Source organism: Xenopus laevis, chromosome 3L, assembly GCF_017654675.1.
Source record: "Xenopus laevis strain J_2021 chromosome 3L, Xenopus_laevis_v10.1, whole genome shotgun sequence".
Taxonomy (NCBI): domain Eukaryota; kingdom Metazoa; phylum Chordata; class Amphibia; order Anura; family Pipidae; genus Xenopus; species Xenopus laevis.
The window spans coordinates 53008691-53034790 of NC_054375.1; the positions used below are offsets into that span (position 1 = coordinate 53008691).

The 26100-nt window shown below is 37.6% G+C and overlaps 1 protein-coding gene across 1 annotated transcript in view; it reads left to right on the forward strand.

Annotated features, from left to right (window-relative positions):
- The window catches only part of rgs14.L (regulator of G-protein signaling 14 L homeolog), a 38982-nt gene extending 13524 nt beyond the window's left edge, over positions 1-25458 (forward strand). The window contains 7 exon segments of the mRNA NM_001092238.1: positions 3117-3320; positions 6868-6944; positions 7430-7556; positions 19980-20058; positions 20943-20995; positions 22467-22635; positions 23013-25458. Of these exon segments, the coding sequence (NP_001085707.1) occupies positions 3117-3320; positions 6868-6944; positions 7430-7556; positions 19980-20058; positions 20943-20995; positions 22467-22635; positions 23013-23431 (1128 nt within the window). The 3' untranslated portion in view covers positions 23432-25458.
- Positions 25459-26100: the final 642 nt, after the last annotated feature.

Below are 26100 nucleotides of genomic sequence, written 5' to 3' on the forward strand. Positions count from 1 at the left end.
GCACATGGGGGTTATTTTCCAAATTGGTTGGTGAGATGCATAATATAAATGTTTCTAAAATCTCTGTCCGCCTGTGGTCCCAGAATTTAAGATGAAAGACCATAATCAGTGGGGTTCTGTAGCTACTAAGAGTTAGTCATTTTGTGATTGAGTATGCCAGATGGCTTCTGATATCGTTACGTTAAAGTAAATTGTGAAGGGCCAGGCAATTGTAGATGATAACTAAAAACTAAAGATGAAATAGGGAAAGGAAAGCACCATGCTTTCAATAGCTTTGGAAACTTCAGATGCAGAAGTTCATGCTACTCGGACCACATTTCTCACACTGCAGAAACACTATACTTTGATTCTATTGCTGATATTGTTTGATCCATGGAATCTAAACATAGATTTTCTGCAAAATATGGAACTTACAGCCTATTGTATGTCTGAAGGTAGGAACTAGCTGAATTTCTCTTAGTTGGGCCACCTCAAATCTGCAAGGAGAACCACAACCACAACTCTTGTGTCAACTACAACAGTGTCACTGCACAGTATGAGAAACAGCAATTTAAAGAGAAACTCTAAGTTGTGTCTATAACTATTATTGAATATTTTAATATTAGTCAAAAGGTTAGATGCATTTTATGGCTGCAAGACAAGTTGTATTTCGTGTTAGTTACTGCTTCTTCTCCATTTATGCCATACACAATGATATATGGCATATACTGAAGATTGTTCACAGAAAGCAGGAGTGATTAAATACTCTTGTGTCAACTCCTTGTGGCCCTGGGCAAACTCCTTTGTTCCTGCTCCTCTTGTATCAATATTTTTATTATTACCTCTGTCGGCCAGGTGCTCATTGTTGGAGGACTATGTGTATTCTGCAGAGTATGTCAAAAATGAGAAAGATTTACAAAACAGACTGACTGATCCCTTGCAGCCTTTAGAGAGGGCTCAACAGAACAAATCAGACAAGTGAGTGAGATTAGAAACACAGGCACAGCTGATAATACTGTGTTATTTTAAAAAATGGACTAAAAGATGCTCTCTTATGTAACAGAAAAGTGCATGATATTATTTCTGAATTAAGAGAACTGAAACTGTTTGAAAAAAGGAAATGCCAAGAATTCAATACACTTATGTCCTTTTGAATTAGAATCAGTTTATATTGAATGAATAAGTATGCATACATATATTACCAGAGGGTCCTAGGTCAAAAACCCTGGGTCATGTGGCCAATGTCCAATTCGTATTAACCCCTTAACTGAAATAGCTACAGTAGTATTTTTATGAACTCTTCAGAGAGCAGGTAGCATATGCACCGATGTTTGCTGCCATTGTGCACCATGTGCATACTCCTTTGTTTTTAAAATAACTTAAATAACCATGGTAGCTACTTATTGGGTTGTATTATTATAAATAATTTCTATAAAGTTAATTGTGGGATTGGATCCATCCATCTGGTTGACAGCTTAATCTGGTCCTTTGTGCTTCAAGTGGAAGGTCAGATATGATTTATTTGGGTATGATTTTATTTGTTTTCCTTACTCTCCACTGTATACTTAAGCCCTTTAGTGCTGTCTGATGTACAATACTTGCATACAATGACTAAAGCAGTGATGCCATAGAATATATGGCTTGGGGTTTTTATTTGATCAATAACAAACAAGGGAAAGTTGTTCTCACCTCTAATTTTTAAAACCATTAGGCAGGGGATGCAATGAGGCTGTGACCACAAAATACATGTAGACAAATACAAGAGTCCTCTGCACGCAACTCAGTATCAATATATTTAAGACATTGAGACATTTTGTGCATAGAGCTACTAAAAAATGCCTTAACATTTAAACAAAACAGGGATTGTTTGTCCATATATTGCAATATATTTAAGCTGGCCACAGAGCCGGGCCAACCCAGCCAGGCGCCCTAGGCAACCTGGCTGGGCACGGCGCCGGCTGAGTGCGTGCTCGAGCACGCATGCGCCAAAGTACGCTTGAGCGCGTATGCGCAGAAGTGCATTATTACCAAAAAATATTCATGGCAGTCGGGGAGAGACGGGAACGGACAATGGGGTAGGCGTCAGAGCAGGTACGTGCCTGGTGCCCCCCCAGCTTTATGCCCTAGGCACGTGCCTACTCTGCCTACCCCTAGTTCCGGCCCTGGCTGGCCAACTACGTCAGTCATCCCTTATCTGGCCAGTCCTACGCTCAATTTTCATCTGATTCATTAAGAATTCTATTGCTTCATTATACATTTTACACAGGGACTAAGTTTTACCTGCAACTTACTTGCTGATTTCAAGGTTAAAACTCCCAAACTTGGCTGCCCTTTTATTGGCCACCACTGGGATCACCTGACTATAGCTGGGATGGGTGGGAGCTACAACATGGAGCTAGTCACTGCTCCTGTATAAATATATTGATAATGGGTTGAGCTCAGAGGACTTCTATTTAATCAATGCCATTCCTAGTTCTGTTTTACTATAGGCAAATAGGGGACCACGCCAATGGTGGCAGCCATTAGATGTATATATATATGAGAAAAATAGGATCATTTGTTGTTAATAATTGATTTAAGGAATCAATAACTCTCTATCACTTCAATGTATTTATCAACTGTAAAGTCAGCTGTTTTCCCTTTGCCATTATCACTTACTTAAGACCCAGGACAGGTGCCCCTGTGCTCTGAAAATTAACTCAGGGTTCCTTTATAAGAGCACAATACACAGATCCTCTCACTGCAGCCTGATCCAGATTCATATGTGCAGTAGAGCTAAAAGTAGAACTTAGAAGTAAAAAAGCCAACTTTTTCACTCAACTGGAGAGGCCATGGAGAGGATCAAAGAAGAGGAAGAAGATTGTAAATTGGTGTTGCGCAGGGCACTTCAGTCATGACGCAAATTGAGAAACTCGTCCCTCAAGTTACCTGGGGTAGCAAAAAGCTGCTGCTTTCAGCAAACAAAAGCACTGGCCTGGGGTCTCCAGTAAGTGATAATAATCACTGAAAGGTGCCCAACATTTTCTATCTTTTATTTTCCTTTAATATTATATATTTTAAGGATAGTATGTAGTAATAATTATCATTAATTTATTCAGCATTCAATAATAACCTGTTACTTCTTAATTTATTTTCAGAATGAAGGTGGGAGCACAGGCAGCACAGACCCGGAAGCAGATATCAAATCAATAAAATATTGTTGTGTCTATCTCCCTGATGGCACCGCCTCACTCACAGCTGTCAAACCAGGTTTAACCATTCGGGACATGTTGGTCGGGGTTTGCGAAAAACGTGGATACTGTCTCACCGATGTGAAAGTGTTCTTAGTAGGAAATGAAGAGGTACTGTGCCACAGTGTGCTTGTATGGCCAGAGATGCTCTTCATTATTAATGCCCTGCCTCCAATAGACTTGGCTGTTTTCCTAATGTATTCTTGCTGCTAAACAAATATATTTTGATATATGAAGAATGGACTTTATGTACTTTTGCTAAGATATGGATTTCCATAACAGGATTAATTGTGAATAAAAGAGGAAAGTGCAGCAAAACATAGGAAACAGAACTTACATGCTTTTAAAGGCGTGGTTTATTTTTCAATTAACTTTTAGGGGCCCATTTACTATGGGTTGAAGTGAATTTTCGAATTCAAAAACTTCGAATTTCAAAGTAATTTTTGGGTACTTCGAATAGGCCAAAATTCGATCCAAATTGAAAAAAAGTCATCAATTCGACCATTCGAAAATCTAAGTACTGTCTCTTTAAAGAACTTTGACTACGACACTTCGCCACCTTAAACCTGCTGAATTGCTGTTTAGCCTATGGGGGTCCTATAACCTATAAGTTTTGAGAAGTCGAAGGTTTTTTTGTAAAATCGTACGGTCTTACGATTCGAAGGATTTCATTGTGCGCTCGAATGATTTTAATTTTAAGGAAAAAAACCTTCGGCCTTGACAAATCTGCCCCTTAGTGTTATAGAATGGTCAAGTCTAAGAACCTTTTCAGTTGGTCTTTAATGTTTATTAATTTTTATTTTTTTATAGCTTTTAAATGATTTTTCTTCTTCTGACTCTTTCCTGCTTTCAAATGGGGGTCATTGGGGAAACAAATGCTCTGTAAGTCTACAAGGGGCAGATTTATCAAGGGTCGAATTTCAAAGTGAAAAAACGTTGAAATTCGACCATCGGATAGGTGTAGTAAGATAGTCGAAGTCAAAGGTTTTTCCTTAAAATTAAAATCGTTCAATCGCACGATAAAATGCTTTGAATCGTTCAATTTGTACGATTTAATCGTACGATCATACGATTTTACAAAAAAAACTTTGATTTCTCAAAACTTAGCCAACGGCTCATATAGGTTATAGGAGGTTCCCCCATACACTAAACAGCATTTCGGCAAGTTTAAGATGGCGAAGTGTCGAAGTCAAAGTTTTTTCGACCATTCCATTTTCGAATGGTCGAATTTGTGAAATATTTTCAATTAAAATCTAATTTTGGCCTATTCAATGGTCGAAGTACCCAAAAATTACTTTGAAATTTGAAGTTTTTGAATTTGAAAATTCACTTCGACCCTTAGTAAATGGGTCCCCTAATGTATAGTTATTTCTACTTTTTATTACTCCTCTGTCTGCCTTTTTATATTCCAATCTTTGTTTAAATCAATGTGTGGTTGCTAGGGTAATTAGGACCCTAGCAACCAGATTGCTGACATTGCAAACTGGTGAGCTGCGGAATAAAAAGCTAAATAACTAAAAAAACCACAGTTAATAGAAAATGAATACCTATTGCAAATTGTCTCAGAATATCACTCTCTACACCATATTAAAAAGGTAACTCAAAGCTGAACACCCCCTTTAAGTTATATACAAAGGCAGGGTGGGAAGTAGGCGGGAGGATGGGGATCGGAGAGCGCCGGGCCCCTCTGAAAATGTTTTTGCAGGGGGAAAGGCGCACTCTAGTTACGTCACTGCTTAGATCACTGTAGTTCATAAAGTATGAGATTGCTTAAGTACAATATATACAATGCTATCAGGACATCTAACTGCATAGCAATAGCACTTGACTACAAAGAAAAGAAAATGCAAAGGCAGGACCAAATCAGTTTCCAATGCTGCTGCTATAAATTTTTTGGTATGGGATCTATTATCCAGGATACTTGCGACCTGGAATTTTCTGGATAATGGATCTTTCTGTAGTTTGGATCTTCATACCTTAATCTACTAGAAAATCATGTAAACATTAAATAAACCCAATAGGCTGATTTTGCTTCCAATAAGGATTTATTATATCTTCGTTTAGATCAAGTACAAGGTACTGTTTTATTATTACAGAAAAAAGGGACAGCTGGATTATTTGGATAAAATGGAGTATATGGGAAATGGGCTTTCTGTAATTCAGAGCTTTCTGAAAGCGGGTTTCCGGATAACGGATCCCATACCTGTATAAGTAAAATGTACTAGGGACCCTGATGTCGGCAATGCAGTTGGTGGGGGGCTGAAGTGCTATATTTGGCACTAAGAGATAAACATCGTAGTGTTTATAGGGGGGTTAGCCAGTTTTAAAAGATGACCCATTTAATTGCTGTTTCAGGTATAACTGTGTTACCAGCTGGAGCTCATACAGGTGACAGATTACCACAGCGGTGGGGGAGTTGCATTATTTAGTCCCCTTGCTTTAACTACTGACAGTATAACAACCCAGTGGAAGTAACACGGTGTGATTCCTTTACAAAAATGTGGCAAGATGCAAGGAGCAAAATACAGGTGCAAAGCAATTTGCAGGTTGCAAACTTATTACACTCCTAGAGCCCAAAGAGTGCGTTCTATGTATTTGGCACTGCCTACGTTTAGCAGTGATGCATAATAATACATTTGGTATCAGCTTCTTCTGTGGGTATACCGTATATCTATCCAGTAGCCATAAGACTACATGATTAATAATTATGAGGCTCATTTATTAACATTGTAAATGATCACAAATGTAATAACCCATTGCAACTAATCAGCAATTAGCTTTGATCAGTTAGCTGCCATATAAGCAACAACAGTAAATATTTGGTTGCTTTAGGCTTGCTGTCACATTGACATGAAGTTACGATTCTGTATCTTATGGAAATGTCTATTGTTTCAGTGACATCACAAAACCACATGATGGCACTGTTTCCACATCCAATGACATCAGTCTCGTATTCCTTACACCTTTAAAGAAATAATACATTTACTAAATAAATCTGCTGAACTGCAGCTTGCAATTCATCCTTCATTCCATATTGCCGTGATGTTTGTTTCATGACTTCCTAAATCTTCTGTCTGCCATCTTCTGTACTGATCCACTCTACTGCCTTTGTGCAAGTGTGGCGTATCTGAGTTGGATGACCCTCACCACCACTAAATTCTTTCCCCTCCCTCCCCCAATGAGAAAAGAAGGTGGTGGATCTAAAGATACAGCTTTAGGTTTATTGGCTTTCATCCCTCCTTTAGAGAATCAGAGTGACCTTTTTGTTTGGAGAGGTTAATATTGGGCAGATTTCTACTGGAAACTTTTCAGACATAAATGAATATATGTCTGCAGGGGTCTTTCCATTATTCACTGCCCGCTGCTTTTTCCTCTGCATTACTAAACCCTGCTGGCAGAAGGGCAGAGCGAAGGCGATATCATGCCTTCCAATCACCCTTGTGTTTTCTCTCCCCCACATCCCCACCATACACAGGGCAATGATATAAGGATCACTAGGGATTCCAGATGATTGTTCTTTGATAACAGGTGCCCAATAGCAAGGTCAGCTTTGTGATTATTTTACTTACAGTATGTTCTGCATTAGCCATAACAGATTAATGATTTTAATACTGCAAAGCCTAAGCTTATTCCTCTGTTTCTATTCTCTCCATCACAGAAGGCCTTGGCCCTGGATCAGGAGTGTTTGGTACTAACAGATCAGGAAGTGAGACTGGAAAACAGGATAAGCTTCGAGTGAGTCTCTGCCTTTTTCTTTTTGGCTTAATGATGATTTCACTCTGGAGATGTATGCATAGTTCCATATTTCAAATACCTATATTAGAGAAGTATAAAAAATATAAACGCATAACCTCACAGAGCAAGTTTTATGACTGTTCCAGCATTTGAAATCTGAAAAGAGGCAAAAGAGACTTTGTTACACCAGACGCCTTTCCAAAATATATTAGGCATTACATGGGTGTTCACAGCAGATCACACCATTATATAAGCCTTTAGGCTGGTCTTTCAGTAGTATTTAGGCGACCAAATCTGAATTCATTTCACATCTCACCTTAAACTACCTGCCAGCCATGCCCCTCATTGTATCCATTCTTTTGGGTTCATCCTCTAATGCTGAACAGGCCTATAGCTTGATAAACTCAAATTTAAACTGTAAGGCAATTTGAAAGATGTTTATTGGTGAATCACAATTCTTAAACCTTTACTCTGTCTATGTGCAGCTTACAGATGAACCCAATGAATAAAAGTATTCGAGTTGTGTCAAAACCCACTAAGACCATCGGAGAGGCCCTATACTCAATACTAAAGAAATATGGACTGGAGAACCACGAGATTGTTCTCACTAAGGTTAGTGTAGAAATGTTCAATGGTTGTATTTCCTTTCTTGTGATGCAGTTAGTAGCCTGGCTAATACTATGTCACTGGGGCCTCCACTCAGCTTCTTGCTCCATTTTATTGTCCTGTTCTGCCGGTCTATCCATTGGTTATATAGTGATCTGACACTGTGAAAAGCTGCTTCATAATTGCCCCGCAAAAATGGAAGCTGTGATTGCTGCCAAAGATTGTCCAACAATTTTATTATGTATGGGATGAATTACTTATGCCAACAGCATATGCAATTTAAAATGACATAAGAAGTTTTATAAATATAAAATTAAATACAACATACCATATATACTCGAGTATAAGCCGTCCCGAGTATAAGCCGATGTACCTAATTTTATTTACCTCCAAAAACTGGGAAAGCTTATTGACTCGAGTATAAGCCTAGGGTGAGAAATGCAGCAGCTTCTGGTAAGTTTCAATCAAAAAATTGAGGGTTTCTGCTCCCATTGGAGGTGTCGTCGTCTCTTTTTTGGATGCCATTCTTGGATGGCGGCGACTATTCTTGGAGACTATTCTTGGACGCTGGCGACTATTCTTGGACGTTGGCGACTATTCTTAGGCGCCGGCGACCGTTTTTGAGCTTGACCCGAGTATAAGCCGAGGTAGAGTTTTTCAGCATATTTTGGGGGCTGAAAAACTCGGCTTATACTCGAGTATATACGGTACAATGATATTGGATTGAAATATACAACTTTGAGTTTCAGTGATTTGAAATAAAGTGATCGCAGAGATCAAAATGTCAGGATCTTCATAGCATACATATACAGTATACTGTCCATCTCTTGCAATGCATTGATGTACTTTGTAGTGTAGAGGTTCAGAGGTTGTAGACAGACTGTATTGCTGATCTGTCAGAGGTATTGTGGAATGCCTGACCTGTTTCATGCTATGCAGAAGGTTTGTAATGATGTTAAAAAAAATGCTGAAAGCTTGTAACAATTCATTTGTTTTGTTTTTTTAATGTAATATCAGTTTATCAGCCTTTTCTTATCCCTATGCTAGTACATGTGTTTGTTTTGTGATTGTGATGCAATTGCTACAGAATCTGTACTATGCAGCAAATATAACGTTGCATAACTTAGCACTTTGTAATTTTAGAAATATATAAGCATGATTTGCTACTTCTGTAACGTGGACGTTCAGAAATTCTTTTGATGGGTGGGCTGTGCCTCATGGGTTTTTTGATTGCTACTATTTACTGTGAATGTTATCAGGTGATCATTGGGCAGGTAGTGGTTGTTCTGATGACTGCTTTAAAGGAACAGTAACGTCAAAAAATAAAAGCGTTTTAAAGTAATGAAAATATAGAGCAGTATTGCCCTGCACTGGTAAAACTGCTGTGTTTGCTTCAGAAACACTACAATTGTTTATATAAATAAGCTGCTGTGTAGCAATGGGGGCAGCCATTCAAAGGAGAAAAAGCTCAAGTTACACAGTAGATAGCAAATAAGCTCTGTCTGTCTAATGGTGTTATCTGTTATCCATTTGTAAACCTGTGCCTATATGCCATTTTTCAATTTCCGCCATTGCTCCACAGCAGCTGGTTTATATGAACTATAGTAGTGTTTCTGAAGCAAACAGATCATTTTTACCAGTGTAGGGCAACACTACATGATATTTTCATTACTTTAAAACACTTTAATTTTTTGGTGTTACTGTTCCTTTAAGCAAGCAAGGGAGCGCCAATGCCTTGCGTGATGGAGGAATTGCAACTTTTGGTCACCAAAGACTTATATGTTAGACTTATATTTCCATTATAGTTTAAAGGGGAGATATAAGCCCTCAAAACTAGTGATAGGCGAATCTGTGCAGTTTACCGTGAAATTCTCTAAACGTCGAAAAATCTGCATTGAAGTAAATAGGCGTCAAAATATTTTTGACACGAGCAATTTTGACACAAGCAACAATTTTTATAGGCGCATTAAATGCATGAGAGTCAATGGGCGTCAGAATAACTATAAAATTCTAAACGTGAACTTAAAGGTAAACCACCCCTTTAATTTGTTTTAAGGGTTTATATCTCCCTCTGACAATGATGGAAATATGTTTAACACACACAAGTCTTTAGCAAGCAATAAAACGACATCTTTTGTGAGCAAGAAGAGCACTGTGAGCAATTTTAAATTGCTTTCATTTATTTGTTTTGAGGGTTTAGTGCTTAGATCCCCTTTAAACTAAAATGCAAACAAACTGACACATTACTCAATAGGGCCACATTGTCAGAAAAGTTGGATTAAGCCAACACTTGTTTTCAATAGAAGCAATGCTCTTTAACTTATTGCTTCGTGAATCTCTGCTAAAGGTTTTGGTGAACCGTTTAGACAAACATTTGAACATATTAAATTGCATAACTTTATTACATTAAGTGCAGGATTATTCCAGTGACAGTGTAATCAAATAGGGGGAAAACCTCTCAATTTGTGTTACCAAACGGACTGTCTAATCACGGTGATGTTTAATTTGGCATGACAAATTGATTATATCCAGATGAAGGGCATTTAATGAAATATCAGTACATATGGGTGGATACAGCCCAGGTTTAATTTCAATCAAAGTATTTGAAAGTGACAGTAAATAAGCTTTATAGAGTTTTTTTTTGGGCGCCAAAAAGCTAAAAGTTAGGAAAAAGTGTATAGCCAATTTTTTTGCAGATGTTAGTGGTAAGGGCTTTCTGTGAGCAAGACTGGAAATGGACAGTGAAATTACATGCCAGGTTGAACCCATACTTACATTAGTAAAGCATGAAGATATGTATTTCCAAAATATGCTTATTTACAATGTACATTATATTTTATCAGCCAGGCCATGGATGTTGCCCCCTGTAATAAGTAATAGTGGTCACCTATAATAATAATGCTCATGCTGCAGGGCTGTTCAGCAACTAATTAAAGGGAAAAAGATACCCCCAGAATGACTACTTAACCAACATACAGTTTATATATATATATATCAATAACTATTGTTCTTTTAAATTTACCTTGAAAAACCATTTTGTGAGATGACCTGTCAGGAAATACTGCAGATCCAACTGTAACAGGAAGAAGTGTGGGTAAAATTTCTGAGTAAAGGACAGAGATGTGTCTGTTAATTGGCTCATGTGACCTAACATGTATATGTGCCCTTGGTTTGTTTGTGTGCACCGTGAATCGTATGATCCCGGGGGGGCTTAGATCTTAAAGGGATACTGTCATGGGAAAAAAAATTTTTTTCAAAATGAATCAGTTAATAGTGCTGCTCCAGCAGAATTCTGCACTGAAATCCATTTCTCAAAAGAGCAAACAGATTTTTTTATATTCAATTTTGAAATCTGACATGGGGCTAGACATTTTGTCAATTTCCCAGCTGCCCCATGTCATGTGACTTGTGCTCTGATAAACTTCAATCACTCTTTACTGCTGTACTGCAAGTTGGAGTGATTATCACCCCCTCCCTTTTCCCCCCAGCAGCCAAACAAAAGAACAATGGGAAGGTAACCAGATAACAGCTCCCTAACACAAGATAACAGCTGCCTGGTAGATCTAAGAACAACACTCAATCATAAAAACCCATGTCCCACTGAGACTCCTTCAGTTACATTGAGAAGGAGAAACAGCAGCCTGCCAAAAAGCATTACTCTCCTGAAGTGCAGGCACAAGTCACATGACCAGGGGCAGCTGGGAAATTGACAAAATGTCTAGCCCCGTGTCAGATTTCAAAATTGAATATAAAAAAATCTGTTTGCTCTTTTGAGAAATGGATTTCAGTGCAGAATTCTGCTGGAGCAGCACTATTAACTGATTAATTTTGAAAAAATTTTTTTTTCCCATGACAGTATCCCTTTAAGTTATTTATCTTCCAACACTTTTTCCGTTCAGTTGGTTTTAGATAATGCATCAGAAATAAACACGTTTTCCAAACATCTTCTATTTGTGACCGTTTTTCTAATATTGAAGTGTAAAATCTAATTTTAGACTTCTCTAAAGCAACTCGGGGGGGGGGGTGTTGCCGACCCTATAAACTGTTCTAAATTGATAAATTTAGTTGATATATTTCTTAACTTTTGTATCCCTGAGTTTCATTACAGGCAGCTGTTAGAATTGATACAATAGTTGCTAAAACTCCACAGATGCTGCTGAGAAATGTATAAACTAAATGTTGCAAAATTGTAACAGTTCATAGTCTGCACCTGAATAGTGATGGGCGAATTTGGGGCATTTTGCTTTGCCGAAAAATTATCGAATTCCCCGCGAAATTTGTGAAACGGTGAAAATTCGTGAAACGGCACCAGCGTTTTTGACGCCTGCGTCTATTTTTTTTGCGGTGGTTTTTGCGTATTTATTCGCCAGCGCCAAATCGTGGGAATTCGTAGCGAATTCGCGCCTGGCGAATAAATTTGCCTATCGCTACACCTGAATTACTGAGTTACCAGACTCAAACACCAGAAACAGGAACATTACACTTTAAACTTAGATTTTGGAGTAAAAAATAAAAACAGGAAAGTAATTGAAAAAAGTCTTTATTTCTGGAGAACAAACTGACAACAACTCAACTGAAAAAGTGTTTGGAAGGTGAACAACCCCTTAAAAATAGCTATTCTATTTAGTATTACCCAATGTCACATACTACTAAAAAGTATATTATTATAACAAGCTTTATTTAGATGAAGCAGGATTTTACATATGATTGTTTTGTGATATATGTTTATTAAGACTTACATTGTTCGGGGATATAGTTTTCCTTTCAGTTGTGTTTGACAAGGTTGCTTAGAAATGAATGCATGTACTGTATCTAATAACAAATAAAAAATGCAGTATGTATTTTATAGGTGTCTAGTAATGACAGGCAAGCCTAAAGACCATGAACATAAGGATTATAACAATATACAAAATAAGACAAATTGGAATTTGATAGTGGTTCTTGCCCTGAAGAGCTTGCAATCAAATGTACAGGAACACATTGCTCATCAGTTACAGTATCTGAAACAAGTAGAATAACAAAAGGCGGAACTGAGTCAGTACTTGACTTTAGAGTTCTTGTCTTTATTGTGCGCAGCTATTAATCCAAAAATAAACACCTATTTGCTTGAAATGGCTTTTCAGCTTGCTTATATAATCTGCCACATTTCCCAAAAAGGTCAACAAATAATTGCAGAATAAAAAGCTATAATTGAATATTTCAATGCAAAACAATTACTATCTAAAATAATCAGCTTTCATTTCCCTTTTAAGGACTGAAAAAAATATAAAATTATGATTCTGCTGCTTTGGTTTGTTTCTTACAGCGATAATTACTCTCTTGCCAACATAATTATCTGTGTATCAAGGAATATAATGTGTTGTGGAGGAATTAGTGCTGATCATACAATCTTATCGGGAGGTTATTGTTTCAGTACATTGGATTTTATCCACTTGAATGCAAAGATTTTGACCACTAAACATTTTTGCAGTAGGCTCATTAAGACAGAATTTGACATGGGCACCAAGGGTATTTAAGGATACGTTCAAGAAGTAAATAACAATGGCTATACACATCTGTTAGTCATACAGAAATCACATGGGTTTCATGGAAGATAAGAAATCCAAATTTAATGTTGCTTGAAACTGAAGGTTTTATTGTTTAGCTGTAGCTGGTGTAAGGGGAACTGTATTATACAATCAAGCTGTGACCAATTAGCAGCCATGCACTGCTAGGGACAATCACAGATACCAGCTCTAATGGATAGAGTGGGAGTCAGTGTTTTCAAAGTCAAAACACCTTTCAAAACTAGGAAACTAGGAAAGAAAAATATGTCTTTAAATGGACATTTCATATGGACCAGTAACAACATAAGAATAAAAGAGAACAGGGGATATTAAAAATGAAATACAAATATAACATTACAACTTAATATAATTCATTTTAATCAATATATTTAGGAAAGTTGCTTACATTTTCTTTCAATATGCAAAAAAATGTTTGGGTGGAGTAAGTAATTGCTGTGTAATTTAGGGATATAGTGTAGAAGGATGGCGTGTTTGTAGACTGGCCCAAGATTTTACTGGACATGCATGTATTTACAAAGCTACAGAGATACACAGTGGTATGCAATTTTACTATATACAAATGTGCAAACATAGAGGACAAACACTGTAATAATATAATATAAAGGTATTACAGTGTTGGACTGGGACACCAGGGGCCCACCCAAAAACCTTAGACCAGGGGCCCACTGTCAGTACTACTATTCTTCCTCTCGTCACACAAACTCTATTCTCCTAGTCTCTTTTATTTTCATATTATAATCGATTATTCCATCCATTTAGCCTCTTTTTCTCAGATAAATAGGGTATGAGCAAGAAATAGGCCAAATGTTTAGCAGCACAAGGGCCCACTGACACCTGGGCCTACCGGGACTTTTCCTGGTATCCGGATGGGTAGAGTTGCCACCCGGCCGGTATTTTACCGGCTTAGCCGGTAAAACACCTGCGAAGGCCGGGGCCAGTATTACAAATTTGCCGGTAATTTGTAATACCCTTTAAAAAAAGCCCCTGGCCTGCCACCAATTCGCACAGAACTTACCTTTTTTCCAGCGCTGTGGACATCTCTGCGATGTTGCTCCGCCCCTTTTTTGGCACACCACGTAGCCCCTTTTGCATCACGGACCGCCCCCTTTTGGTGCCCGCCCCCCACTGGCCGGTAATATTTTTTAGTAAAGGTGGCAATCCTACCGATGGGCCAGTCCAACACTGAGGTATTATGTGCCATGTGGTAAGAGACATAGAAGGATAAAGGTCCTTGTCCACCCAAAATTTAAATTGCATCAACTGTGAACAACACATTGTCACAAATATGCTCAAAACAACCATATTATCATTCTCTGACTTTCCTGAACCCAGGTAATTACCCATCCGTGGTGTATTGTTCATGCTGGGGACTCAACAACTGCAGTTTTATGCGTAAGGTACATGCCTTAACCCACCTACACACAAAGTAGTTTGGAAGAACCCATGTAGGTCAAAGGTTCCTTTAACTTCTAAACATGTGAATAAGATCAACAAGAAATGTGCAAGGTTTGATTTATTAGGATAACAATAGCAAGTTGCTGATGTGCATGAAAGCCACAAGGCTGTCATCTTTATTATTAGGATTTTGGTCTTTACCTTTTTTGATGTACTGCATTAAGTTTTTTATTCTTTGCATTACACATTAAAAACAACAACAGATTTAGAGATCTATCTGCATGGCATTGCCATTTTCCCTTTGTCATGTAAATGTACATTTCCCTAAAGACTAGACGTTACATGGGCTAAATTAATTCCTCTTTATTCATAGTGTTCATGCCTCCAGGTGTTGTCTGTGCATGCGAAACACATATTTCCAAGAACTGTGTGCCTTCTATTTAGCATTGTCCTGCTGACAGCTGTGAAAGACATTTCTCTGCCTTGACATGGGGCTACAGAACCTTAATATAACGTGGAATGGATTTAATTTGAGATGGTGTTAAAAAAAAAGTCAGGATCTCAACCCAGAGAATTGACACAACACAGAAATAACATTAATATACATTTTTACAATGCTTGAATTAATAGGAGTATGCATTGAAGCAATTTAAAAGAGTATTTTACACTTAGAATAGTATTATTACTGTTTATGATATAAAGTACCTTTTCAATAGATAAATCGATAAAACTAAGCAACACAAACTTGCTGTTTCAAGAATATATGTGTGACATATTGATACACCTCAGAAGTCTTTTCAAAGAAATACAGCTTATGTTTGATGCTGATATAATTCAGTAGATGGGTAATGATACCACTAGGTGCATTGATTCTGCTGCAAGGTGCCTTTATTAGCAAAACGACATGTTTCGAGTTTAACAGCTCTTTATGAAGTGATAAAGAGCTGTTAAGCTCGAAACATGTCGTTTGGCAGCAGAATCACTGCGCCTAGAGGTATCATTACCCATCTACTGAATTATTGACTACATTGCTCTGGATGGAGGCAAGGGTTCCTGATACCTGAACAATATAAGAAAGGGTAAATATACCTATGCACATTGACTTTGATGCTGATATGCCAGTCTGATGCCAGATGTGCCCCCTATAGCTTAATAGCCAGCTTAATAACCAGCATATTATATTATTGGCATACACAGAGTGTGTTGGCCATCTATTGAGCATGCTCAGTAAGCACTTAGAGAAGCTCCATGCTGTGTAGATGCCATTAAAAGAGGTGATATCACAGGAAGATCACAACTACAAACCCCCCTTTTATCAATGAATACCATGGATTTGCAAGGAGCTTATTTATATTATAATAATAATATTATTATTATATTATATACTAAGGGTTGCTACAAGAAATCTGCCAGTTATTGACAGAAAATTTGCTTGCCCCCAAAGCCCCAGCAAAATTTTAAAAAATTTGGAGCACTTATCCTTGCATTATTATCACCACATAAAACCATTAATTTTTTTAATCATAAATTGTGCCAAGAATTGTTGTGTACTTTAGTAAAGAGACCCCTAGTGTGAATATTAGTCCAGAAGAGGTGATTGCTATGAGGCTATGGTTTATTGCTCCCATGACACACATAAGCCCTACCAAGTGAAGCAGCAAAATTACGGTTTATGCCTCATTTGATATCACAGAAGTTTAACAGCAGAAGGTCTCAGCCACAGGGGTCAGTTTCTGACATTATAGCACAGTGGGAGGCTCTGGGGAAATTACGAGATATATATATATATATATATATATATATATATATATATATATCTATATATATATATATATATATATATACTGTATTTATATATATATTACTTTTATATACCATACCAGTCAAAGGAGGAGTGCGTCATTTTTGTTTGGGACAGGCTAGCAATTGAAGGCATTCGTATGATAAATATAACAATGGTGCTTATAAAAACAAACATAATACGGTAACAACTTGCCTGGGCTAACATGGTGGTTGCAGCTGCAATATGAGCAATACCATACACTGGTATACTATGTACACTTTTAAAGTGCCGCTTTCATGTAGATGCCAATCTGTTGTACTAATTTAGCCTGGGAAGCTTGTAGCCTAAAATGTAGCACCAGAGCCTGAGATTATTGTGTTTGCCTTATCTATCATTATGTATAAATAGCTAGAAATACATTTGGCAAAAAAAGCAGTTGCTGTGGCCAAAGAAGTGGAAGTAAACGTAAAAGCTCAGCTGTATTTCAGAAGCAAATCTTTCCAGATGCAGCTCAAGGGCATCCACTCTGAATTACTATTGCAAGAATGTTTCAGATTATTGCTCAGTGCATTTGGCAATCAGTGTTGCTTTGGAAGCTGTCAATTTTTCTATGTCTGTTTAAATGCCTGTTTTCTAGGATTTAGGGAGTAGCAGCAGCCCACATATCTCCTTAATGTAGCATAAGCAGAGCATCCACTTGTCAGAAATGTTTATTTTGGTACCCTAATTGATAATTAGCAGTTCCTTAATGGGTAAACCCCTAACAGACAAGAATAGAATCATGAAAAAAAAAAATATTGAAACCCTACAATAAAAATCAGTATAACTAAAGTACACCAGCCATTTTAATTCCTCACTGGAGGCAACAAGAAACTCTGTATATCAATTAACATGATTTTTGCAAAAAAAGATTAATGGTAGCACTAGACTAGGCCAAGGTCAAGATGAAAGTCTCCCATTAAATGCAACCACAAACTCCTCTCTCCCTGAACCCCTTAAACCAGGGGTCCCCAACCTTTTTCACCTGTGAGCAACATCCAGATGTAAAAAAAGTTGGGAAGCAACATGAAAAATGTTCCTGGGTGGTGCCAAATAAGGGATGTGATTGGCTATTGGTAGCCCCTATGTGGACTGGCAGCCTACAAGAGGCTCTGTTTGGCAGTACACCTGGTTTTTATGCAACCAAATCTTGCCTCCAAGCCAGGAATTGAAAAATAAGCAACTGCTTCGAGGCCACTGAGAGCAACATCCAAGGGGTTGGGGAGCAACATGTTGCTCACGTGCTTCTGGTTGGGGATCACTGCCTTAAACCATAGCAATACAGAGACAATATCCTGGAGGAGTTGTACAACAGGCAACAGCTTTCTTACAGAGTATAACATGATATTATTACAAGTATATTTATGGGTTATCAAAACACATGGGACTCATCTCAGGTCACGTCTCAGTGTGGTTAAACCTATAACCATTTTGGAAAGATTTTCAACCAAAACCACTAATTCAGACTACTCTTCATGCCAGCAAACTTTCACACAAGCTTCATGTATGGAAGTGAGATAATGGCACCATAGAAAATTAGCACTCTTGTGTCTTATACTAGGGTGGAAGCTCATCATCTGGCAGGACTATGTGTGTTCTCCACATTCATTAAATTTTAGACCATTCTAAGGGCCAGTCTGTCCTTATTCTCAATACAATGCAGTCCTCCATATATCCATTCAGACAAGCTTACATTATTAGAAATATGTTTTGCACATATAGGACCTGATAAAGATCTTTTCATTTTATATTGAATTAGCTGGGAGGTTAAATAAGGGGTGACAGGTTATGCATAGGCATAGATCCAGTCATAATCCACTGTGCTTGGAGTGTGTAGATTCTTATTAACATGGGCATATAAATGCAATCTTTAAAGGAAAACTATACTCCCAAAATTAATACTAAAGCAACAGATAGATTATATAAAGTTAATAAGACATTTTAAAGAATCTAAACGAACTGATACATATATATTTAGGTAAATATTGCCCTTTTAAATCTCTTGCCTTAAACCAACCTTTCGAGATTGTCTGTGTACTGCCTCAGAGATCACCTGACCAGAAATACTACAACTCTAATTGTAACAGGACGAAGTATGGAATCAAAAGACATTTGTCTGTTGGAATCATTTGTCTGTTAATTGGCTCATGTGACTTAACATTTCTGGTTTGTTTGTGTGACCGTGAATCCTACGATCCCAAGGGGCTAGTGATGTGCAGACCGGCCCGATACCTGCGGGACCCGCGGGTTTACCCGTGGGTCGGGCGGGTTCGGGCCGATCTTCATGGGTGGCGGGCGGGTTGAGCTCTTCTCCTGCCCTCTCATCCGCCACGTTGCAATGCCGGCAGATTTGGGCAGGTGCGGGTCAGGAAAAAACCAACCCGCACATCAATACAAGGGGCGGCCCTTATTTTTAAAATAGCAATATTCTATATTTATAATTACCCAATGGCACATAATGCTAAAAAAGTATATTATAATGAAAATGGTTTATTTACATGAAGCAGGGTTTTGCATATGAGATGTTTTATGCAATATATTTTTTATAGAGACCTCCAATGAATGGAATTAGCTAGGGCATAGTTACTTTTTACTAATAATAATAATTATACAAATGGCAGCATCTAAGATTGCTAAAGAACCTGGGATAACAGAGATGCTCCCCTTCCTTATGTTTAATCAATGTCTCTTTGTCTCTAAAGATAACCACATAATCTGCACATTAGTTCTATGGAGGGCAATACTTTAATAACAACTGAAATGTGGAATTCAATGGCAGTTAAAACTTTCTGCTTTATCGTGTAATACACATATACAGAGCACGGACAGAAACAGCCATAGAACAAATGCATGATACAGAGTTCTGCAGGGGTCACTGGAACAGAATGCATACATTGCAAAAATATTATTCACAGACACAGTAGATCAGCAGAATAAAGAGTTTGCTAGCCCATGCCTGAGGCTTGTTATTGTCTGTAAATAGAGAATATTGTAAGTTAAGACCTTTGGTATGAGCAGTGCTCTATTGTCTCTCCTTGCCACTTCACTGACAAATCAGTCTTCGCAACCAACCTAATCCAAAGACCTTGAAAATGTGTTTCCTTGTGCAGCTTATTCTGTGTGCCCATATTCAAACCAGAACAATTGTGGCCATATAAAATAAAACCTTCATATTGTCTTTGTATACTTGCCCATTGTTTTCTTTCAATTATTCTATTATTTCATAATTTCAGCCACAGGTGTTCTGTTGCATATATTTACTGCATTGCCTCAACAAACATTTCTTCTTTTCTTTTCCACTCTCAGTGAAATCAGTCATATGCATCTCCAAGCACCTGTGTTGTACCATAAATTAGTCTTTCATTTAGGGAGTCTTCTGAGTGCTGTTTCAGGTGCTTGAAAAAAAAATGTAAATGTAATAGAAGCTTCATCATACTGAAATAACTAATTTCCTAAATATAATGAGTTTAGCTCATTGCGATGGGAACTGCACTGCATCAATCATATTATATTGGGTCCTATGCCAGCACCTGAGAGATTAACCCACAGTTTTATGTATACCAGGGAAAAACAGTAAAACTAATTTCATGTTTTTCATAGTTATCTTGGAAATGTATCACTGACTATTATTTTTTGTTTGTACAGGCTGGACAGTCCCATGCATTAGATCAAAAGAGCTCTGTGAATGAAGTGGCAGGGCAGAAACTCAATTTGGAAGTTGTCAGTAAGTCATATCAAATAATGTTCTCATTAAAAGAAGTGCATGAAACCGACATTCGTTTTAGAATGTCATGTAACTATTATCCTTAGCACAATTTAAAAAATGGAAATGTCTTGTGTCAAAAGAATAACCATAGGGGTTTATTTATATGCTTGGACCAAATTTGCACCATGGTAGAAAGCCGTCAACCAGCTCTATTTTCGTAAAGAAAATACATTGCTTGTTGGTACAACTATACAGTATATATCTGCAATGACACTGTAATCTCTAATTGCAGAGAAGAGAAAATTAATGTAAGAGCAATTCAGAACACAGCATATGCACCCTACTGAAAGCAGAGTTTCATAACGTCAGTGTTGTCCCCTTCCTGTTTCCGTACCCACTTGCAGTATTGTCTTAGTTTCCTAAGAGCTGTGGCACTTGGAACATTTTTAGTAGCTTTGGGGGGGGGGGTAGTAAGTCTGTATTTGAGATTCACCAGCTACAAGGGCTTGTGCAAGTGCTTTCAGGTAATTCTGTGCATTCTGGTGTAGCCTTTGTGCTAAGGAATCTCTAGGAGGACCCCTAAAATGATCTTTCCCAAACATCCTGTCACTTCCAAATAGTGGTGGGCTATTTAACAGTCCCACAGTAGGAAAAGCTACAGCTTCTCTGCAGAAATAAAGCAGGTGAGGCCCTCGTTGAGGAATTGTTGTCTTCCGCTCTTCTGTAAAGACAAAATAATTTAGAATTTTTCCACCAAAGAAAATATTTGTAGGACCTTGCCCACCCCCAGGTACCATGATAAAAAGTGTATATAAGGTCTGGAGGAAGTAATTACAGCATATGCTCTTGTAATGATAAAAACAAATTCATTAAAATTAATTCTATGCACCATTCACTTGCAGATTTCAGTGATCCTAAGAAAGCTATGGGCACTACAGCTGAGCATCTTACAAAGGTAAACTTTTTTCGCAAGAGGGCTCAAAGTATTTTATAAGTTTAACAGCAATCAAGTAAATCATCATGGGGCACTAAATATTTGGACAGCTGTTGTCTCGTACAGGCTAACAAATAAATGCCACCGATTTTTAATACAAGGTCTCTAGTTTGAGATTTAACTTTAAGGGGCACATTCACTAAGCAGCGAAAATACGCTAGCGACGCCTTTGCCGAACTTCGCCAGGCGAATTTTCGCCAGGGCGCCGCTAATTCACTAAAATCCGAAGTTGCTCTCAGGGAGGCGATAGGTAGCGAATTTGCGCAAGCGTTAATTCGTCAAGCAAAGCAAAGTTACGCTAGCGATGCCTAATTTGCATACGGCGCCAAGTTAAAGTTGAATGGACGTATATGCAGCAGCAAATACATTACACTACACAAGGCTGGGAAAGCTTCATAAAATAAAATAGAGTTGTTATTTTGCCCTACACATGTGCCCACTGTATAGTTTAGGTGCCATATGTTAGGAAATGTAGGGGGGAAGGAGGGTACCCCCAAAAAAATTTACGATATTTTTCAGCCTATCACCCTTAAAAAAGGAAAAAAACACCAGCGTTTTTTGGGAAAAATTTCAACTATTTTTGAAGCAAGCCCTATCTACTCTATTGCACTTCGCCTCGTCTGAGGTGGCGAAGGAAAGTCTGGCGCGAGAGGTAACGTTCAGTAAAATGTGCAAGTTAGTGAATTAGCGTAGTTACATTGACCCTTCGCCAAAGCGCAACTTCGTCTGACGTAAAGGTGCGAAGTAGCGCTAGAGTAAGTCCACTTCACTAGCGAATTTACACCAGCGCCCGTTAGTAAATCGGTGAAATAATGAAATTACATGACGCTGGCGAATTTGCGATGGACACTCTGGCACAAAATGGAAATATAAATGTGAGCTTGTTGTGCTCAGGAATGTGTAAAGGTGACGGCACACTGAGCTGTTCCAGGTTTTCAAGTGCCCTCCATAGCCTTACATTGCATTTCTGGTACCCACTCTTGCCACCAGGTAATTGCAGTAAAGTCCATGAAAGGCTGTGTTGGATGCTTTAATTGTACTACTAAATCAGTAGCCCAAAAAAGACCCATCACACTCAGTATAATGAAGTAATTTCATTATAATAACCTTGTTACCATGGAAAGTGTGCATGCTCACCCTGTGCCTCAGGTAACAAAATTGTGTGGAGCTCAGTGAATGGTATTCATTGCCTTACACTGGCTTCTATTGTAGTGCAATGTTGTAGTTCAATGACATTCCTATCCTAGCTGTTAGAAAACAGTAGCATTTAGTGAGCCTTCAATGGATAGTGAGCCAGCTCAACTGTAAACAAACTTGTTAAAACATACACATGCCTAGGCACCGCCCAGTAGATTTGTCTTCAGAGATTTTTCTACATTCTGTCTGTTTTCCTGACAACTATTGAATTTAATTATTCCTAATCTCTTTGTAGAAACACTCTACAAAGGAACACAGAGAAGACAAAGGCATTCCAATGACAGAACCTTACCACAGGGCAAAAAATGAGCCTCATAATGGGAACCAAGTCTCATCAGAACACAGGCATGCAGAGGCTCCACATGGGAAACATAAGCCTCATCGGCATAAATATGATATTGAAGGTATGCTACTTCTGCTTCCTTGAGGTGCATTCAGCCTAAAGTCTCTAGATACAAAGGTCTTCGCTTTCTAATATACATATACAGCACACAGACCAGCTTTGTCCAACAGAGTCCGGCCAACAGATATGGCCCTTCAATGGATATTTATGACCACCTGTCCTAATTGTGAACTTCATAGTCGTCCTTTGCATGACACATCACAATTTTAATATAATCTCAACCTCAAACCTATTTCTTAAATAATCACAACAGAACTTATAGAATAAATATAAGACATACTGTATATATGGGAGACCATAAATAATTAGATATAAATAGATAGCTATGGATAGACATTTTAAATATACCTATAATAAAGTTATAACTTTCCCTAACAGGATTGGTTGAGTTGCTTAACAAAGTCCAGAGCTCTCGAGCAGATGACCAGCGTGGATTGCTCTGTAAAGAAGACTTGGTCCTACCAGAATTCTTGAAGGTTCCTACAGACAAGGAATGTAGTCACTGCAGCATGGCCAATGCTGATGAATCGGCAGTTATCATTACGAATGTAGTGTGCAGCCTGGATCTGTCACAAGCTTCTGAAAGTTGCAGTGAACGCAACTGTTCCACAAACTCCATATCATCAGCATTTAAAAAGGAGTGTTTAGCAGAGTCACAGGCAAACACTGCAAAAGGCGTAGCACCCCTTCATGCTGGGACACATCGAAACTCAGAAAGGATACCAGAGGTTATTGTTTCGGATTCTACCTGTTCACATTATACTTCAGCAAAGAAGCCAAGTAGTGTATTGCAATAAGATACTGTTTGGTTTAATCAAAAGACATAAATCTAATTGTCTGTATAAACTCATTCAACAAGACTACACAGAGCACACAGGATTTAAAGACGTACCTGAGACTACATATGTGACAGAAGTTAAAATAAGGGTTGCATTTCTAATAATAAGTTTCTCATTTATGAAAAGTCACATTAGCCTATTTTTTTTATATTTATTTGTGTGTGACAATTTTTTTTCAAATAATTTGTGTGTTTTCTAAAGTATATTCAACTTTCCCTTAGAGTTTTTCACCTAAATGTGTTCACTGTTCAGCAGCTCTGAGGAATTGAAAGCTATTATAGCCTATTGCCAAAATATCTTGCACATCAGTGGATCAAAAAACATTTTTTTTATGACAAGGAAAAATCCTTAGAATTGTAAAGAGTCATTCACACAGGAAAAAAAAACCCTCGTTATAAAGTAGTAAATTAAAAAAAAAAGTGTAAAGGTGTGTTGTGTAGAAATTTGCCAAATCTAAAATTTTTCTCATGTTAGAAAAGTTTTCCAGGGCTATATTAGGAGTGAGGGGATCCTGGGCATTGCTAGTAGGTTAAGATGAAGTTTAAAACAAATTAAGAAATTATATATTATATTAGATTATATATAATTATATAAATTAACTAAAACCCCTAGCATCCCCCCTCATAGCAAAGAGGCTCATGACATTCTGGGGACCTGTTGAAATGCCCTCACTGCTTTACCCTACAATCAGTCTTGAATTACCATTACCCCTGAAGTGCATTATCATATTTCATGTTTCTAATTTGCTAAAACTAAAACTCTGAGCAACAAAACAACGCGTTACAATCAAGTGTCAATTCGTATCATATGATTGACATTTCGAAAAACAAAACGAAAACCTAGAATCTTTGGTATTATCCAGCACAATGTCAAGAAATAACTTAAGGGACATCTGCCATTGATGTCTACATGACCTCGACAGGTTTGAGATGGCGTATAATCTCTAAAAATGAAAGTTTTTTCCCCACAAAAAATTTAAGTTTTTCCCCAAAAAACCTTGACCAGAAAAAATTGAGGTTTAATAAATGGGCCCCTTAGTAAGCTTTAATGATAAGTAGGTAAACATCTCCTATTGGTCCAATCACTAGTGTGTGCAATCTGACAAAGAGGCTGAACCAATGTGCTCAGGAGAAGATCCTTATAGAATGCATTTGCCCATGAGCAGGGCTGTCCAACTGGAGATCCATGTGCCTGATATGGCCCTTCAAGAGATTTGCATAGACCTCAGACTTCTCAAGTGCTCTGTGGATCTCATTGGTTAACATTATATTTTTTTATAATATGAACTTCGAACATCTAGGGGCAGATTTACTAAGGGTCGAAGTGAATTCGGAGTGAATATTCAAATTCAAAAACTGATTCAAAGTGAAAATGCTTTGACTATTTGATAATCAAAGTACTGTCTCTTTAAAAAACTTCGACTTCGCCACCTTAAACCTGCCGAATTGCTATGTTAGCCTATGGGGACCTCCTAGAACATATAGCCAACATTTGGCTAAGTTTTTAGAAGTCGAAGTCAAAACGAACGATTGTACGATTAAATCGTTCTAATCGTTCGATTCGAAGTACGATCGTAGTATGATCGTAGTAAGATCGTATGATGTTAAAAATCCTACAAATTCGACTTCGAATGTCTAACTAACCTATTCGATGGTCGAACTTTGAAATTCGACCCTTGATAAACCTGCCCCCTAGTGAATAACTGGCCCCATGTCTAAATGCAGTTAGAAAGCACTGCCCTAAAGTACAATGTGGTCAGCCTTCATATAAAGCAAATTAAGAACTTATTTGTTGCTATTAATATTATTACATATACTGTATTTGTATTTAGTGGTACTAATTTGAGACGTAGAGTATATAATATAAATTGTTAGAAAAATGTACTTGTCCAAGGGGACAAATAGGACTCATGAACAGAACCCCAGTCATAAGCAATATTAATAATTTATATATTTCTATAATAAAAGCAAGATATGTCTAATGTCTTTTTATTGTTGTTTGCTTTATTAAAGGGGTGTTTCATCTTTAACTTAACTTTTAGTATGTTATGGAATGGCGACTTTTCAATTAGTCTTACTTTTTTCTTTTTTGTAGTTTCTGAATTATTTGCCTTTTTCTTCCTACACTTTCCAGTTTTCAAATGGGAGTCTCTAACCCCTTCTAAAAACCAAATGCCCTGTAAGACTACACATTTAGTGGCAGATTTATCAAGCGTCGAAGGGAAAATTCAAATTTTCGAGTTCTTTATGGCTAAAACTGTCAAATTCGACTAGGGAATTGTTAAAATTCGAATGAGATTTTCAAAATTTATCATACACTGGCCCTTTAAGAACTCAAATTTGACTATTCGCCACTTTAAACCTGCCGAATTGCTGTGTTAGCCTACGGAAGACGTCCCAGGATCAATTTGGAGTTAATGTTTTTTAATAAATTGTAATTTGTCAATTTTCGAGTTTATGGGAGTTTTGAATAACTCCCATGAAGTCGAAATTCATGGTTGCTAGGGTAATAAAAGAGAGCTGCAGAAGAAGAAGCTAAATAACTAAAAAAACACAATTAATAAATAATGGAAAACAATTGCAAGTTGTCTTAGAATATCTCTCTCTACAGCCTACCAAATATTAATT